At 36.3% G+C, this 16068-nt stretch overlaps 2 protein-coding genes across 3 annotated transcripts in view; one reads left to right on the forward strand and one right to left on the reverse strand.

The window, feature by feature from the left end:
- Nucleotides 1–8872, forward strand: part of daam1a (dishevelled associated activator of morphogenesis 1a) — a 55585-nt gene extending 46713 nt beyond the window's left edge. For both annotated transcript variants that reach the window (XM_082142311.1, XM_082142312.1), the window contains exons 18-25: nucleotides 222–328; nucleotides 1532–1620; nucleotides 1964–2132; nucleotides 2221–2328; nucleotides 3832–3892; nucleotides 4218–4349; nucleotides 5824–5994; nucleotides 7500–8872. In XM_082142311.1, the coding sequence (XP_081998437.1) occupies nucleotides 222–328; nucleotides 1532–1620; nucleotides 1964–2132; nucleotides 2221–2328; nucleotides 3832–3892; nucleotides 4218–4349; nucleotides 5824–5994; nucleotides 7500–7709 (1047 nt within the window). In that variant the 3' untranslated portion in view covers nucleotides 7710–8872. The remainder of the gene's footprint in view (nucleotides 1–221; nucleotides 329–1531; nucleotides 1621–1963; nucleotides 2133–2220; nucleotides 2329–3831; nucleotides 3893–4217; nucleotides 4350–5823; nucleotides 5995–7499) is intronic.
- A 1300-nt stretch (nucleotides 8873–10172) lies between these two features.
- On the reverse strand, nucleotides 10173–15117 carry gpr135 (G protein-coupled receptor 135). Its single transcript, XM_082142347.1, has one exon. The coding sequence runs from the start codon at nucleotides 14623–14625 to the stop codon at nucleotides 13294–13296; it is 1332 nt and encodes a 443-aa protein (XP_081998473.1). The 5' UTR covers nucleotides 14626–15117; the 3' UTR covers nucleotides 10173–13293.
- Nucleotides 15118–16068: the final 951 nt, after the last annotated feature.

Here is a 16068-nt window from a genome sequence, read left to right on the forward strand (position 1 = left end):
CACATAATGTATATGTGTTTGATAGGGCCACATTGCATTAAAGCACTTACAAAGACTATAATATACTGAATTGTAATTGTTTTTAATGCTTTATCTTTACATTTTATTTCATGAATAAACAGGCTTTTTTGCTACTGTATCTTTAAGACTTCTCTTTCAAAACGACCTCTGATTGGTTGGCCCAATTTAGTCATTATAATTCTTTCCCTCCTTCCCTGCAGCTGTTGAAGTTTGTGCCAGAAAAAAGTGACGTGGACCTTCTGGAGGAACACAAACATGAGTTGGAGCGGATGGCGAAGGCAGACCGCTTCCTCTATGAGATGAGCAGGTAACGGTCAATTTAGGTCACTTAGTTTAGGATATGATAAATAATGTTCATCAGACTGGACAGAGCTGTCAAAACACAATATCTCTTAAATGGTGCTGCCGCACAACAGCTACAGGTGATGTAGAGGTCAGTATGTGGAAAATAAACTCTTTTACAGGATGACGTTCTTATCTTGGTCTGTCTAGTCTCTCGCTATAATAATCTTTGACTTCAGTTACCAAATGCAGTTTCCCTCAATTTGGCAGTCCGAAATTGTCTGGAAACATGTCGTCATTTTTATGACCTCTTCATTGTGCGGTTCTTAATGTCATTAATTTCTGTGGAATGTCAGCCAACAAAGACATAAATATAAAAGCAATGAAGAATGGGCGGCTCCATCAATTAATAAAATATAAATAAGTTGCAGGTGTTACTTTTTGGACATTTTTTTTATTATTATTTTAATATGGGAAACAGAACCCGTGTCTCACGAACAGGCGTGCTTCAACAGAACAATGAAAAACCACAGAAGAATATTTGGCTGTTAATGTTACAGACGTTTTGTAGCAATGCATTATGGGTACACCTCTTGTAAAAAAATGTTTTACAGTCAGTTTTTAAGATCTATTATTCTATTCTAGTATGCATTTAGTTTTATATGTCATATACACTACCAATCAAAAAGTTTGTACACATTTATTCTTTATTTTGACTATTTTCCACATTTAGAATAACATTAAAGTCATCCAAACTGTTAAACAAATGTGACACACAAATGTTAAACAAATCAAAACTTATATTTTATCCGTTTAGCAGTAGAAATTCAAACATAGACTAACTAATGTTGACATAAGCAGAAGCCTTTAGATCAAGAGGTTTTCGTTGGACACGTGCTCTTTAAAATTAGTAATAGAAGATTCCCCACTTCTATGTAAAGCGCTTTGAGGTCTCAGAAAAAGCGCTATATAAATGTAACAAATTATATAAAAATGTATAATAAAAAATGGGAAATAATGTTAATGTTAAATCAATGAATCAAAACTTATATTTGATGAATTTAGATTTAAACAATTGTCTACATTTAAAAGTAGACAATTTATAATTGTCACCAAAACTAATTTCAAGCATTAAAGCCTTCATTTTTTTAAGAGCATAAAATTTGGTAGTGTAAATGAGATATCAAATATTTATGTTGTTTGTTTCAATTCTCCTTTTAAACTGCAGAATCAACCACTACCAGCAAAGACTGCAGTCTCTTTACTTCAAAAAGAAGTTTACAGAAAGAATAGCAGAAATCAAGCCGAAAGTGGAAGGTAAATTCTTATACCTCTATCAATCATGTGTTCTATGGTTATGTTCTATACTAGACTTATCTATCATATGTGTTCTATGGTTATGTTCTATACTAGACTTATCAATCATATGTGTTCTATGGTTATGTTCTATACTAGACTTATCAATCATATGTGTTCTATGGTTATGTTCTATACTAGACTTATCAATCATATGTGTTCTATGGTTATGTTCTATACTAGACTTATCAATCATATGTGTTCTATGGTTATGTTCTATACTAGACTTGTGTGAAATAAAGCATACAAATACATTGTAGGTTATGTAAGGTGTAATGTTAAAAATGCTATTTGCCTCCCACAGCTCTCAATAAAGCATCTAAGGAGGTTCTTCAGAGCAGGAATCTTCGACAGCTTCTGGAGGTGGTGCTGGCTTTCGGGAACTACATGAACAAAGGCCAGAGGGGCAATGCCTATGGCTTCAAAGTGTCCTCTCTCAACAAGATCGCTGACACCAAGTCCAGCATCGACAAGTAAGACAGCGCTTCGGTTTGTGCAAGTACTGCATATTAAACTCCAACCAGCCATGCACTTACACAAGCTGTGTGTGTTTCTCAATAGAAACATCAGTCTTCTGCACTACCTGATTACCATTCTTGAGCAGAAGTACCCTAAAGTCAGCCTGATTCATGAGGATCTGCACAGCGTTCCAGAAGCGGCCAAAGTCCAGTAAGCACTAAAACAATCAAGTCTCACTATTGCACTCACTTAAGAGGTTTTAAAGAGTGTATGTAATGAAATGGGAATGTAGGAAGATGCTTAGGATACGGCTAAGTAGGATCAATGCCATTGTTAGTCCAGGAACAACATTTTAAAAAGATATTCCGGGTTTATTACAAGTTAAGCTTAATCGCCAGCACTTTGTGGCACAACGCTGGTTACCACAAAAAAATATTTTCCACTTGTCCTTTATTTTCATTAAACAAAGAAAAATTCTGGCTTACAGTGAGACACTTAAAATGGAAGTGAATGGAGTCCAATCTGTAAATGTTAAAATACTCTATGCCTCAATAGTACAGCAATAAGTCATAATCAATATGCATATTAACAATGATTTTAGTTTGAAAAATTAAATTACTGACCTTTTATGTGAAAAGTTATATCAAATTTATTACTGTGACAATGCAATGCCATAAACCCTAAAATGATTTAAGCAGCTTCAAAGTTCAAATAATAAGTTTTTTAAAAGAAGAATTAATGTAAGTGCTTTTAAATCCTCTAAAAAATAATTGCCTCTCTGTTACATCGATTTAATTTATTTGAAAGAAAATGAGGAATGGGTTGAAATTATTTTTAAGGTAATCAATATTATGCCACAAATGCTTTTAACTGTCTGGGGTCAGTAAGATATTAAAATTTTAGTTTTTTTCCTGAAAATTCCTTCAGCCAGAATGCATTAAATTGATCAAAAGTGACAGTTAAGACATGTATAATGTTACAAAATATTTCTGTTACAAAATATTTCTATTTCAAAGAAATGCTGTTCTTTTGAACTTTCTATTCATAATGAAAATCATGAAAAACAACAACATCACAATTGATTTCAACATTGATAATAATAATAATTCATATTTCTTGAGCAGCATATCAGAATTTCTGAAGGATCGTGTGATCTGAAGACTGGAGTAATGATGCTGAAAATTCAGCTTTGCCATCACAGGAATAAATTCCATTTTAAAATATTATAATTAGTTATTTTTAATTATAACAGTATTTCACAATATTGCTGTTTTTACTGTATTTTTGTTCAAATAAACGTGGCCTTGCTAAACACAAAAGACTTCTTTGAAAACATAAAAAAAATCCTACCAACCCTTGAAACGATTTAGTTCTACTTACTGAATAGTAGTGTGTATTAAACCCCAAATATTGCTTTAACAACCAATCAGATGTTAGGGATAAGGCATGAACAGTATCAGCCCTATCATTTCTCTCTGATTTTGGGGTAGATTATAGTTCGGGATAGGGTTAGCACTTTGTTAGACCAACAAAAGTTGTTGATCCAGGAACATTTCCTATTTGGCAAAACCATAGTCACTGTGTGAAAATAATGTTTGATGTGATTCATTCCTCAGCCGTTCGAAATGAGATTAAAGGGTCTGCAAATTGTCCAGTGAAACATTATCTCTCATCATCTCCCTCTCCAACTTATTTTTCTTCCTTTTTTCCCAGCATGACTGAACTGGAGAAAGACATTAACAATATGCGCACTGGCTTAAAAAGCGTGGAGACGGTGAGCGACATTCTCTCGTTTTGTCTACAATTACAATAAGCTCTAGAGCCTATGAGGTCATCCAGTGTAGCAAATGTATCTATTTATACACAGCCGTACGATATAATTGGCTAAAACATTATTTATGGTTTAAACACTTGAATCTAGAACTTTGGAGGTTTGAAGGCCCTTGCTAGATTGCTAAGGTGTTTTGAGTGATCACTAATGGCTGTGCATTTGGGATGAATTGGCATTTTGCTCTAAATTTAATGCACTTTTTCTATTCTTTAAGTCACTTGTGTCCATTCCTTCATCTTGATAGCAGTCTCTCTCTCTTTCTCAACAGGAGCTGGAGTACCAGAGGGGTCAGCCTCAGATCCACGGCGACAAGTTTGTGTCTGTCGTGAGTCAGTTCATCACTGTTGCTGGTTTCAGTTTCTCTGAAGTGGAAGACTCTCTTCAGGATGCCAAGGAATTGGTAAGATCGAAAGCACACCACAGTTCACTGAACCTTAGGAGATAATAGATGTTAAAGGTTTATGAGGTTTAAACATAGCAAGGCCTGTCACTCTATCCGGCCGCTTAAATGTGAAAGCTCACATAAAGTCGCTCCGCTGCAGCTTTGAAGTCGCCGTTAAACGTCTGAAATGACAGATTTTTCTGGCACACATAACTCAGAACTCAGACTTGCAGAAGTTAAATCACTGTTTTCGTTGGAGTTTATCGGGCTTCTGACCGTCTGTGTGGACATTGGAACCGCTGGAAACATGGGCCGTAATCTTTAACTGCTATAGGCTGAAGATCAGTTTCAAAGGCAGGCTGGATCAGTCTGATCGTGCTCATGAAGCTGCACATGGATTTGATGCTATTGCAGCTGTCCACTTCTCTAGCTGCTTTTCTAAAGGGTTGACACATGAAGGTTTGAACTCTGTGAGAAGTTGAGGATCTACTTCCGCCATATCTGGATACCGTCTCAAATTTCATTACATTCATACACTACTATTCAACACTTTTTATTTTTTTATTTAAGTAATACTTTTATTCAACTAGGATGCATTAAATTGATAAAAAATTACAGTAAAGACACTTTTTCTTTCTATCATCAAAGAATTACATATTTTTTTTATCACAGTTCCCACAAGAATATAAAGCAGTACAGCTGTTTTCAACATTTATAATAATAAATGTTTCTTGAGCATCAAATCAGAATGATTTATGTAAGACTGGAGTAATGATGCTGAAATTCATCTTTGCCATCACAGGAATAAACAACATTTTAAAATATATTAAAATAGAAAATACATATTTCAAATTGTAATGATATTTCACAATATTACTGTTTTTAATCAAATAAATGCAACATGAACATAAGATACATCTTTTGTTTAAAAACATATTCGACCCCAAACTGTTTTTGAAAGAAGGCTACTCAAGCTTTGATCAAAAAACAGAAAAAAAAACTGTAATATTGTACAATATTATTACAATTTAAAATAATAGTTTTCTATTTTAATATACTTTAAAATTACATTTATTTCTGTGATGCAAAGCTGTATTTTCAGCATCATTACTCCAGTCTTCAGTGTCACATGATCCTTCAGAAATCATAAAAAAATAGCAAAAATTAGCAAAAAGTTATTTTAAATTGTAATGATATTTTACAATATTACAGTTTTTAGTGTATATTTGATCAAATAAATGCAACATGAACATAAAAGACTGTTCAAAAATGGAAAAAATCTTACCGACCCCAAACTTTTAAACAGTAGTGTATATGGGAAGGAGATCAAGGAGATCGCTAGTTCATTCTAGCGGCCTGGACCTGATCGATTTATTACTGTACGTCAGTTTTTTATTACTCGCTAAGTTCAAGTGCCAAAGAATCTCGCATAAAATAATATATGACAGGAAGAATCACCCTCCTAAATGTCCTTGTCTTTCATTCTACACAGTTTGAGAAGGCCGTGAAGCACTTTGGGGAGGACGTCACACGCATGCAGCCCGATGAGTTCTTTGGCATCTTCGATCAGTTCTTACAGGCCTTCAGTGAAGCTAAACAGGACAATGAGAACATGCAACGACGCAAGGAGGAAGAGGAGCGCAGAGCCCGCATGGAGGCGCAGGTAACGTGTCCCTCTCAAACACATGTACACGCATCCCCTTTGCAAGGCCCTCTTAAAAGTGCACTTGCATCATTTTATACACAAATAAACAAATTGTTTCCCCTTTCTAAGTAAAAAAAGCAAAACAATTATGAGTATGTTCAGAAAGGCATACTACCATTACAAAAGTTCGGAAACATTACTATTTTTAATGCTTTTGAAAAAAGTCTCTTATGCTCAGCAAGCCTGCATTTATTTGATCAAAAATACATAAAATACAGTAATATTGTGAAATATGATTGCAATTTAAAATAATGGTTTTCTATTTGAATATACTTTAAAATACAATTGATTTCTGTGATGCAAAGCTGAATTTTCAGCATCATTACTCCAGTCTTCAGTGTCACATGATCCTTCAGAAATCATTCTAATATGATGATTTATTATTAATGTTGGAAACAGTTGTGCTGCTTAATTTTTTATTTTTTTTATAACCTGTGATACTTTTTTATTTATTTATTCTTTGATGAATAAAAAGTTTAAAAAGAACAGCATTTATTTACAATAGAAATCTTTTGTAACAATATATACAATACCATTCAAAGGTTTGGGGTGAGTAATTTTTTTAAAAACTTTTTTTAAAAAACGTAAAAAAAAATGAATGCTTTTATTCAGCAAGGATGTGTTAAATTAATAAAAAGTGATAGTAAAGATTAATACTGTTAGAAAAGATTTCTATTTTGAATAAATGCTGTTCTTTTTAACTTTTTATTCATTAATGAATCCTGATAAAAGTATCACAGGTTCCAAAAAAATATTAAGCAGCACAACTGTTTCCTGTCATTTTCAGCATCATTACTCCAGTCTTCAGTGTCACATGATCCTTCAGAAATCATAATAATATGATGATTTGCTGCTCAAGAAACATTTTGTATTATCAATGCATTATAAATGTCTTCACTGTCACTTCAGTGCAAAAGTATAAAAAAAAAATTAACAGAAGTTTACTTTAGTCAAGATGCACCAGCTTACTTGATTTTTGGGGAACTAATGATTTCACTTGTAGCCACAATCACTACTTGTCTGTGTCAGACGGTCATTTTTAGTCATTGTGTCAGGTTCGAAATAGAGTTTATCTCCAAAAATAAAATGCATCTCAAGAGCTTTTTTTTATTTATCAAAAAGCGCAAGAACATGTCATATGTAATGTAAATCCTAAAATATTTTAGAAATTGCTAGACAAAATGCAGCTGTACATTTATTTATTTTTTCTGTAAAAATCCTCATCATTCAGCAAACTGAGAATTAATCAAAATAAAGACATGGGACAGACAGAGGGAAGGGGGTTATGAAGAATATGTCCCTAATTAACAAAAGAATAGTATGCTGCCTATAGTATACCCTGTGTAGTATACTATTCTATTAAGCACTATTCCATTAAGCAAACTTAACACCTCCACAATGACAGACATTAAGACAAAAGGAAAACTTGCAGTTGTGATTAATGGAAATATGTCTGTGAACAGCTCAAGGAACAGCGTGAGAAGGAAAGAAAATCCAGAAAGGCCAAAGAGAACTGTGAGGAGGATGGAGAATTCGACGACCTGGTGTCTGCACTCCGATCCGGGGAGGTGTTCGACAAAGATCTATCGAAGATGAAGCACAACCGTAAACGTCCCGTCAAACAGAGCGCAGAGAGCAGCAGAGAGAGGCCCATCACCAAACTCAACTTCTGAGGAGCGCTGCCTCCTGCTGGTAGAGCTGAGACATTACAGCCGTGTGCACAATGCTCTACCACTGTTTATTATCCAGGCCCCATTCGTGCCGACTGCCAAAATACTTCTGGAAGATTTATAGAGGCTTTTTTAAACATGTAAATGAGTTGACAGTGTTTGTGTTGAAGATGACTGGAGTTGTGCACCATAGTTCTCCCCAGGGAAAGAACGAACAGAAAGGGCTACATGCTTTATAAACCATCACAAAAACAAAATGTACACCCATTTTCATAGTTTTGATTCCCTGACAACCAGAAACCCTGTTTATTTCTGTCAGCTCAGATACTGCATATGTTTTTGTTGAATGTTTTGGTAGTGTGCAACCAGGACTATCAAAAAACAGGCCTTGTTTTGCAATACGTGGTGTGGTAAACACTAAAGTCAGTGTTTCAGAAGCAAATATGATTTTTGCCAAATCAAGGGATTTGAATGATAAAACCAGTGATACTTGTATGATGTGATTGGCCTGTTTGTAAGAAGTATTTTCATTTTGTTACACTTGTAACTCAAGCACAAGTGATTGTTTGGTAAAAAACTAAAAACTGTCCCTTCCAGACCTGTTAAAGCACAATGCACAACTTTAGAGAAAACGACCTCTTGTATAAAATTTCATTGAAATTAAAGTGTTTATTATAATCTACCGATGCCATGTATTACATGTACTGACAGGAATTATAGTGGAAATATGCTGAGGTCAAACTTTGATTGCAAATATATTGTATAGAGAAAACGACATGCACAATATACTTTTTTTTTTTTGCGGTTACCAAAAAGAACATTCATTTAAAAGAGCTGTGGATGCAAAACCGGCATCTTAAGCAAACCAAACTGTCTGCCGTGCATGTATATTCTTGTAATTTCTTGTTTGTGTTTAAGGTTGTATATATGTACATATACTCATTGTTAACTCCTCTGACCAAGGCTTTTTCTTAGTCCTTGACACAATTTTGTGCTAATAATTTTTCCTGTTGATCAGATGCCATTAAATCTTTTTCACTAATATTTCTTTGTAATACTTTGTAATAGTTTCCTTTGTTGGCAGGATTGTTTCATTTTCTTTATTTATAGAATCCATTTGGATGTAAGATATGTAATCAATAAACAAAACCCTGAGGGTCATTCCATCGGTGTATGACTGTTGATTTGCAATCTGAATTCATTCTTGAACTGCAACAAGATTTAAGTGAAAATGAATGAAATAAGTGTCAAAGAGTGATCTATGAAGAGTAATCAAACACAGTCATTACTTAAAGGAAGCAAAAATGGATAAAACTAATTCAATCTTTATTTCAGGCAGAATGCTTTCAAAGATATATGGCAATGTTTAATAGCTAAAGTGTCTTTGATATTTAAAAAATGAATAATGAGTATTTAAAATGATAATGCATCTCTTCGCTGTTATTGAAAACAACAAGGTAAGCTTGTTTAATTGGTAAAAAAAACAAAAAAAAACATTTATATGATTGCTAATACCATCTCAAAAATACATCCATTTCAGGGAAGGTTTCACATATAAAATACCCTGCATTGCTTTTGTAAGATTGGATTCTGAACACAATATACCTCTCTAAATCTCTAAGACGGGTCTTACATTGACATAAATCCTGATAAATATTAGAAGAAAAAGTCAGATTTTCATAAAATAAAAAAAGATTTAGAAGCACTGATATATAGAAACATGAATGCTGGTTTAACCCCTCACATCAAACTAATAAATGGCAGGCTGATGCTATCGTCATATATAATACATTTATAAAATTCATAATTTGATAAACTCATGCTCCAACGTGACAGACTGAAACAATGGAAATTGTTTCAAATATTTAAAAACTGATATTAATGCATTCTGTGTTCTGTAAACCATGCTACATTCAACATTTAAGGCAGTTTGTTGTTTATACAGGTTTGATGTTGATCTTCCAAAATGGCATACTTCAGAAAAGATTTAATCTACTTTTTCTGTCCAAAAATGCTGAATTTTTGACAGTAATGTTTTTTTGTTCGTTTTTTTTACAGAAGGAAATTATGTCCCATCCCATTTTATTTTATTTGTCTATAAATGCAGTGTGATTTGGAGATCTTTTTACTACATTATATAAGGTACAGTCATGGTTCTGGATGTCACAGCATGTTTTGGAAATGTATGAGTAAATGGTGTACACGTATAAACAAGCAAATAATAAAAATTTCACAATGATGAAATGAAAATGTTATAGCCCTATTTCTTAAAGACCATGTCAATATGACTGATCGGTTCGTTAGATACAAAACTCTCAACTCTTTTAAGTTTGGCTGTTGAAGGGGCTATATATAAGAATTTTCACGTGTTAATCCAACCCGATCTCACGGGAAAACGTACTACGTTAAAAAACGTACTAAAAATTCTACGAGGTGGCTTATTCGTACGAATTCATACGACCTGACTCGTACGAATTAGTACGATTTTTGCAAAATCGTACATATTTTACGAATTTGCCAATTCGTATGAATTCATACGAATGACCTACCCCTGACCCCGCCCCTAAACCTACCCATCACGTGGGTTTAGACAAATCGTACAAATTCGTACGAGTGAGGTCGTACGAATTAGTACGAATTAGCCAACTTTTTAACATTCGTACGAATTCGTACGAATTGGTCGTGAGATAGCGTTGGTTAATCGCTTATTATTGCCAATGTGTGAACGGCTTATAACGAAATGTAAAAAACGAGACTTTCTCCTACTTTCTAGATTGTCTATGAAAAGCCTGTGTGGACTGATTTTTACGTGAATGACTCGGGACGTTTTTGCCGGCAAATCAAAAGAATGTGACGTTTCACATGTTCGTTCAGATATGACGTCGCATTGTGGGCCAAACGGCCGTTAGCTGGTTCCCTCCACAAAAACCCAATAGGATTTTCCCATAGGTTTTTGGATTATCGCTAAAAACAAGCTCTGTGATCAACAAAAGTTTATGATACTTGCACGTTTTGTCCATCAAGATAATTATCACAGATGAACACAACTTATATGAATTTTGAAGCCGAAATGCAGTCGCCAGAAGTAAAAAGCTAAAGGTATGCTATAAACGGACTACACCACGGTCCCACAAATTCAACGTCACCTTCATTAAGCTTATCTAAAAAACTATTTCCCAGAAAGTTTGAGACAATGGTTTATAAGAGCACAATTATATGCATAATGAGGCTGTAAAATCGGACTGAGTTTAACTGTTCGGCGTGATGACGTTAAAAATGCAGAAAAAGCGTGTGTGTCATACAAAGAAAATGGAAAATTCAGACTATGGTCTCACATCGCCAGATCTGAATTGTCTCCATAATTTATAATAAAAGTAGCCTACCGTCCATAACAGTGTCATTTGAATTACCTCATCTGTCGACATGATGTCGGTGAATTGCAGAGCTTGTGCAAACATATCCACATCGCTATCGGATGCTTTCTTAACTGTCATTACTTTTGCTGCACATATTTACATATTCATCGAAACGTATATCGGGGCTTCATGTCTCTTGTACGATACGTGTGCACGAGAGCGAGGACGAGCAGTAAGTTTCTGGCTGCAGTTCACTTAATGGCCACCGGTGTCGCTAATAACAAGAGTTTCTGAATTCTACATATAGCCCCTTTAATATTCCAGGTCAGCATTAACACCTCAGAGCAGATGATGAAGATGTGACCATTCGGCATTCGGTTCTTTCACAGTGTTGTAAAGCATTTGCATTAGGCTCAAGAGGGACTTTCATCTTGGCACTTCACACACACATACACTAGTCTACACACTATATCTGCTGATTCATTACAATAATTCTGTTATACTTGGAGAGTTTGGTTTCAAATATAGGTTGGTGGTAGCAAAAGTGTTAAAAAACACAGCGACACTTTATAATGACTTATAAGTAAATCATAAACATTATTAGATTATATAATGCATAACAGATCTTAAATTCATGTACATTGAAATAGTCATGAAATTTATTTTTACTTATAGGCCTATTTATATTTAAAGCTGAAGGATGTAACTTTTTTACCAATGTGTCGCTATAAAAATTGTCCTGTTTATTTTGAGCGACCCAGTCTATACAGGGGCTGCATCTGAAATCGCATACTTTCCTATTATATAGTAGGCGAAAAACAGTATGTGACAAAAGAAGTATGTCTGAATTTGCGGTACTCATAAAAGAGTAGGCAAAAAACACTCGGTTGACCTACTACTTCCGGTGAGACTCTGAAGTGTGCATACGATGGACACTTTACTATCCCATGAGGCCACGGGAGAGGATTTATGAATGGCAGTGAAGCGACGTAACCCTATATGGACGTAACTGACACTGGTAGGTCACATGATAATGACAACATGGTAAATGTATGTGTCCAGATTACATTCACACTACACACATTCATTCTATATAGAACATACTTTTTAGTGGTTGTGAAATAATTTAAAACAAGTACCTACTCAAGAGAGTATGCGATTTCAGACGCAGCCACTGACTCGACCAATGGCGTGAGTTGGGGGCGGGGTAAGCTATACTTTTACATTTCCACTAGGTGGCGCTAGTGACGTAGAAACGACATACTTCAGCTTTAAAAAAAAAACAAAAAAAAAACAGGCAAAATAATGCTCTTTTAAACATTATATAATGCAATAATGTTAGTTAATGTACATTCAAATAGCTGTAACTGCCATGAAACTTATTTGAATGCACATGATTTTCTGAAATCTGAAGGGAGGTAGGCTACAGGTGAATTTTTTCCTTGCAGCAAAATGAAATGTTGTACACATTAAAATAAATATGTAGCTACACATTTGCATAGCCAATTGCAAAATGATATACACCCTACAGAAAATATCACAAATTAATGTTTTATTTAAAGTGATTTGAATAGTGATTGTCAGCTCTTTTTGTCAAAATCTTAATTGTTTAACAAAATAGCCTATTTATGTAATAAACATGTTTTTAAGCTCTTTTAAGATAGAATGACCCATAGGAAAGAAAGACATTGACAGCATAAATATAATTTAAGGATACAATCGGGTTTCTAGCTAAAATATCAAGAAACGGCCTCTGGTATATGCAAACAATGTGAATGTGATATGCAATCATAAAAAATAAAAATAAATAAAAAAAGTTGTTTATAATGTTGCATGTTTCCACTAGTTAAAGTAAAGGTATTGCAAAAATTTATTTGTTGAATCCTTCCAAAATCCATTTATTACAGCATAAAAATGTAGGTAATAATGTCATTGCATTAGAAAAGAAAATCAAACCAAGTGGAATCTGAGACTCCACTAATGTCCAAATCCAAACTTGTTTGTTAAAATCTAAAACCTATAACAAACTCCTCTTTGTTTGAGCTATATGTTTGGTTAAAATAAATTCCACCTGACTTGATTTTGTTATCCAATGCAATAAATATAATTTTAGATTTTTAAATGTGACCCAAGCTAATTTTTGGGCCCACCTGTAGCACCTCCCTTCGTTAAAGTGACAAAGTTACTTTTATCTATATAAAATTACAAAGTCGTCATAAAGTGTGAGCGCATTACAAACTGGTGTCAGCAGTCTCAACTTTGGGCACCGCGGGTTCAGTGATTGTATCCGGATGCGCGTCTCTGCAGAAGAACACCGCCGGGTTTTTACAGGCCCACATGGCCACATCTCCCCCATTGGCCGGGCTGGAGGAAGACAGGCGGCTGTTTGCCCCGTGCCGGCTCACGTACCGGTCCCGAATCCGGTCGGCCCGAGTCCGGACCGTGTCCCTGCGCTGCGTCTGCGTGGACAGGTACGCAGCGATGTTTCTAGTCCTGTATCCCTCCTCTCTGCTCCGGCCCAACAGCATGGATATATTCGGGTTCCTTATGGCATAAATCAATGGGTTGATGGCACCGTTAGCCCACGCCATCCAAATGGCCAAAGTATCCATAGCGGGGTTAAAAGAGTATCTCCCGAGCGCGGTGATGATGCCCATCAGACAGTAAGGGCCCCAGCAGAAGATGCTGAACACGATCATGATGAGCACGGTGGTGGCGGTGCGCATCTCGCTGTAGAAGCGCAACAGGTGCGCGTAAGTGGTCACCGGCCGCACCCTGATCTCCGACAGCCGGACGGTTTTACAGATGTTATAGTGGCAGAAGCACATGAGGGCGAAGGGAAGCAGGTAACACACTACTATTAAAGCGATACTGTAGGTGGTGCCCATCCTGGAGGTGCCCGAGTGGAACACATACATGCAATGGTAAAAGCCCTGTTTGTGCACCACCAAGCGCCCGGAAGTCTCCATAAGCAGGTACCAAGGAAACGAGAAGAGCACAGCGGAGAACCAAACGGCCACCAGGAGCTGGATCGCTCTCCTCCGGCCGATTTTGGCTTGCGGCTGCCTGACAATAGCGTAATACCTGTCGAATGAGATGAGAGTCATGGTCAAGGTGGAGATAATGCCGAAGCAGGTGTTAAAGAACCCGTTGGCGATGCAGAAGGGCTCCCCAAACATCCAACTGCCATCCTTGCTGAAGAGCATCATGAAGGAGAAGGGTAAACAAAGAACGGCCGTGAGAAAATCAGAGAGGGAGAGGGACATGATGAAAGCGTTAGTGACCGTTCTCAACTGCCTGTGTTTGATTATAACCACCACGACCGCTGAATTACCCAGACTGGACAGCAAGAAGATGGCCAGGAGGAGCAGCGCCTGCGCGGCCACCGCGATGCCCTGGAGAACCGAGTTCCCCTCCGAACTCCACACTGGGGGGTTGCGGGTCATCTCGCCCCCGGCTGTATAGTTGCTGTTTACAACGGGTTTGATGCTCACAATCTCTAAAATGAAGCCCGAACCTGACATGTTGTCCACGGTCGTGTTGCTGATGCCGGGGAGATCCATTGGACACGGTAAGGGCGCATCCACAGGGTGGGAGAGAATTCATCCCTTGTCAGTATCTCCCGTGTCCGTATCACAGTAAAATGAGTATGCGTTACGATGTCACAGATGGTCCCAATGTAGTTCTTTGATGCCATACACTGTGCTTGGAGTAAATAATGCTACCCCGTGCCCTCCCCTGTTACAGACTGAGCTGACAATACCGCTCTTTTGCTGTTAATGCGAGACGAAACGCTGTTATCCCGCTAGGGGGCGCTGGGAGGCCCAGAAAGCCAATTCACCATTGAGACGCATTCAGATTTTACGACAGTTTGTTTTTCACTGGACACATGTTTGCTCTAAAGTTCATCATATTTTTTAAGCAATTTGATTCAATGGATTGCTATCGGAAATGGACACGGATATCGGTTGTATCAATGTCTATTAAATACATTTTAAAATACTTAACCGAATGTCCACCGGCATCTGTGATTGGTCAATTCTGACAAGCGCTGAGAAAAGTAATAGACCCCGCTGATAAAGCATCGTTTGCTCTACATGTCAACCTGATCGAAATTCTCAATTGAATCAAGAGTCAGACTAATTAGGACTACTGATTCTGCCTTATAAACAAAAACAGCAGTAGCGTCCTAGAACATATTTTACACTTCAATAAATTGTGACACGGTGAAACTTGAATAACCAGCAAATTAAAAAGGTGTTTTATTTTTTTCTGTCCCGTTGTACCTGACAAACGCCAGCCCATTTTCAGACACCGTTTCATTGTAATCGCCGCTCTACATACTTGTTTTATTTCTAGTATACAGATGCAGGGCCCTGCACCTCCCCGTGACGTTTGAAGCCGTTGCTATGACACCGGACCAGACTTTTTTTTCCAGCTGAATTACGCACTTTCTGCCTGTCTGTCTGTCCGTCTGTCTGTCTGTCTTGAAGATGGTTGAACCCTTTCAATATTAAAATTCTGTAATTCAATAAGTGAAAGACACAATCATTCCATTTAAAAAATACTGTTGATTAAATAATGGTGATGATGCATATACAGTCAAACACTTCAAACATTATCACAGTTTATTCACTACAGTTTAGAAAATGGTAATAAAATATGTCAATAATTTAGAGTTATCAAATCAGTTGATATTTCACTGGTTTTGGCCATCCTTCTGTTAGACTGTCTCATAAATAATACCAATAGCAATAGCAATTAAAGAAAAAAACACTTACGCAAAACATGGTTAGGTCAGTGTCTGAATAATTTTTGGTCTTAAATTTGTATACATTTTACTGGTCCATGAAGAATTTTTGGTTAAATGTCACAGTTTACTTTATTTTGCTATCCTCACTTACATAAATGAACTATAGTGTCCTGCACACACTTGTAAACAAATACCAAACATACATCTGGTGTCTGGATAATTTTTGATTTGACTGTATATCATGGATTTGAAT

This window comes from Leuciscus leuciscus (assembly GCF_965113295.1).
Source record: "Leuciscus leuciscus genome assembly, chromosome: 17".
NCBI classification, from domain to species: Eukaryota; Metazoa; Chordata; class Actinopteri; order Cypriniformes; family Leuciscidae; genus Leuciscus; species Leuciscus leuciscus.

Bases quoted from the DNA above. Each gene is read 5' to 3' on its own strand.
- gpr135 (XM_082142347.1), bottom strand. From the start codon at position 14,625: ATGGATCTCCCCGGCATCAGCAACACGACCGTGGACAACATGTCAGGT.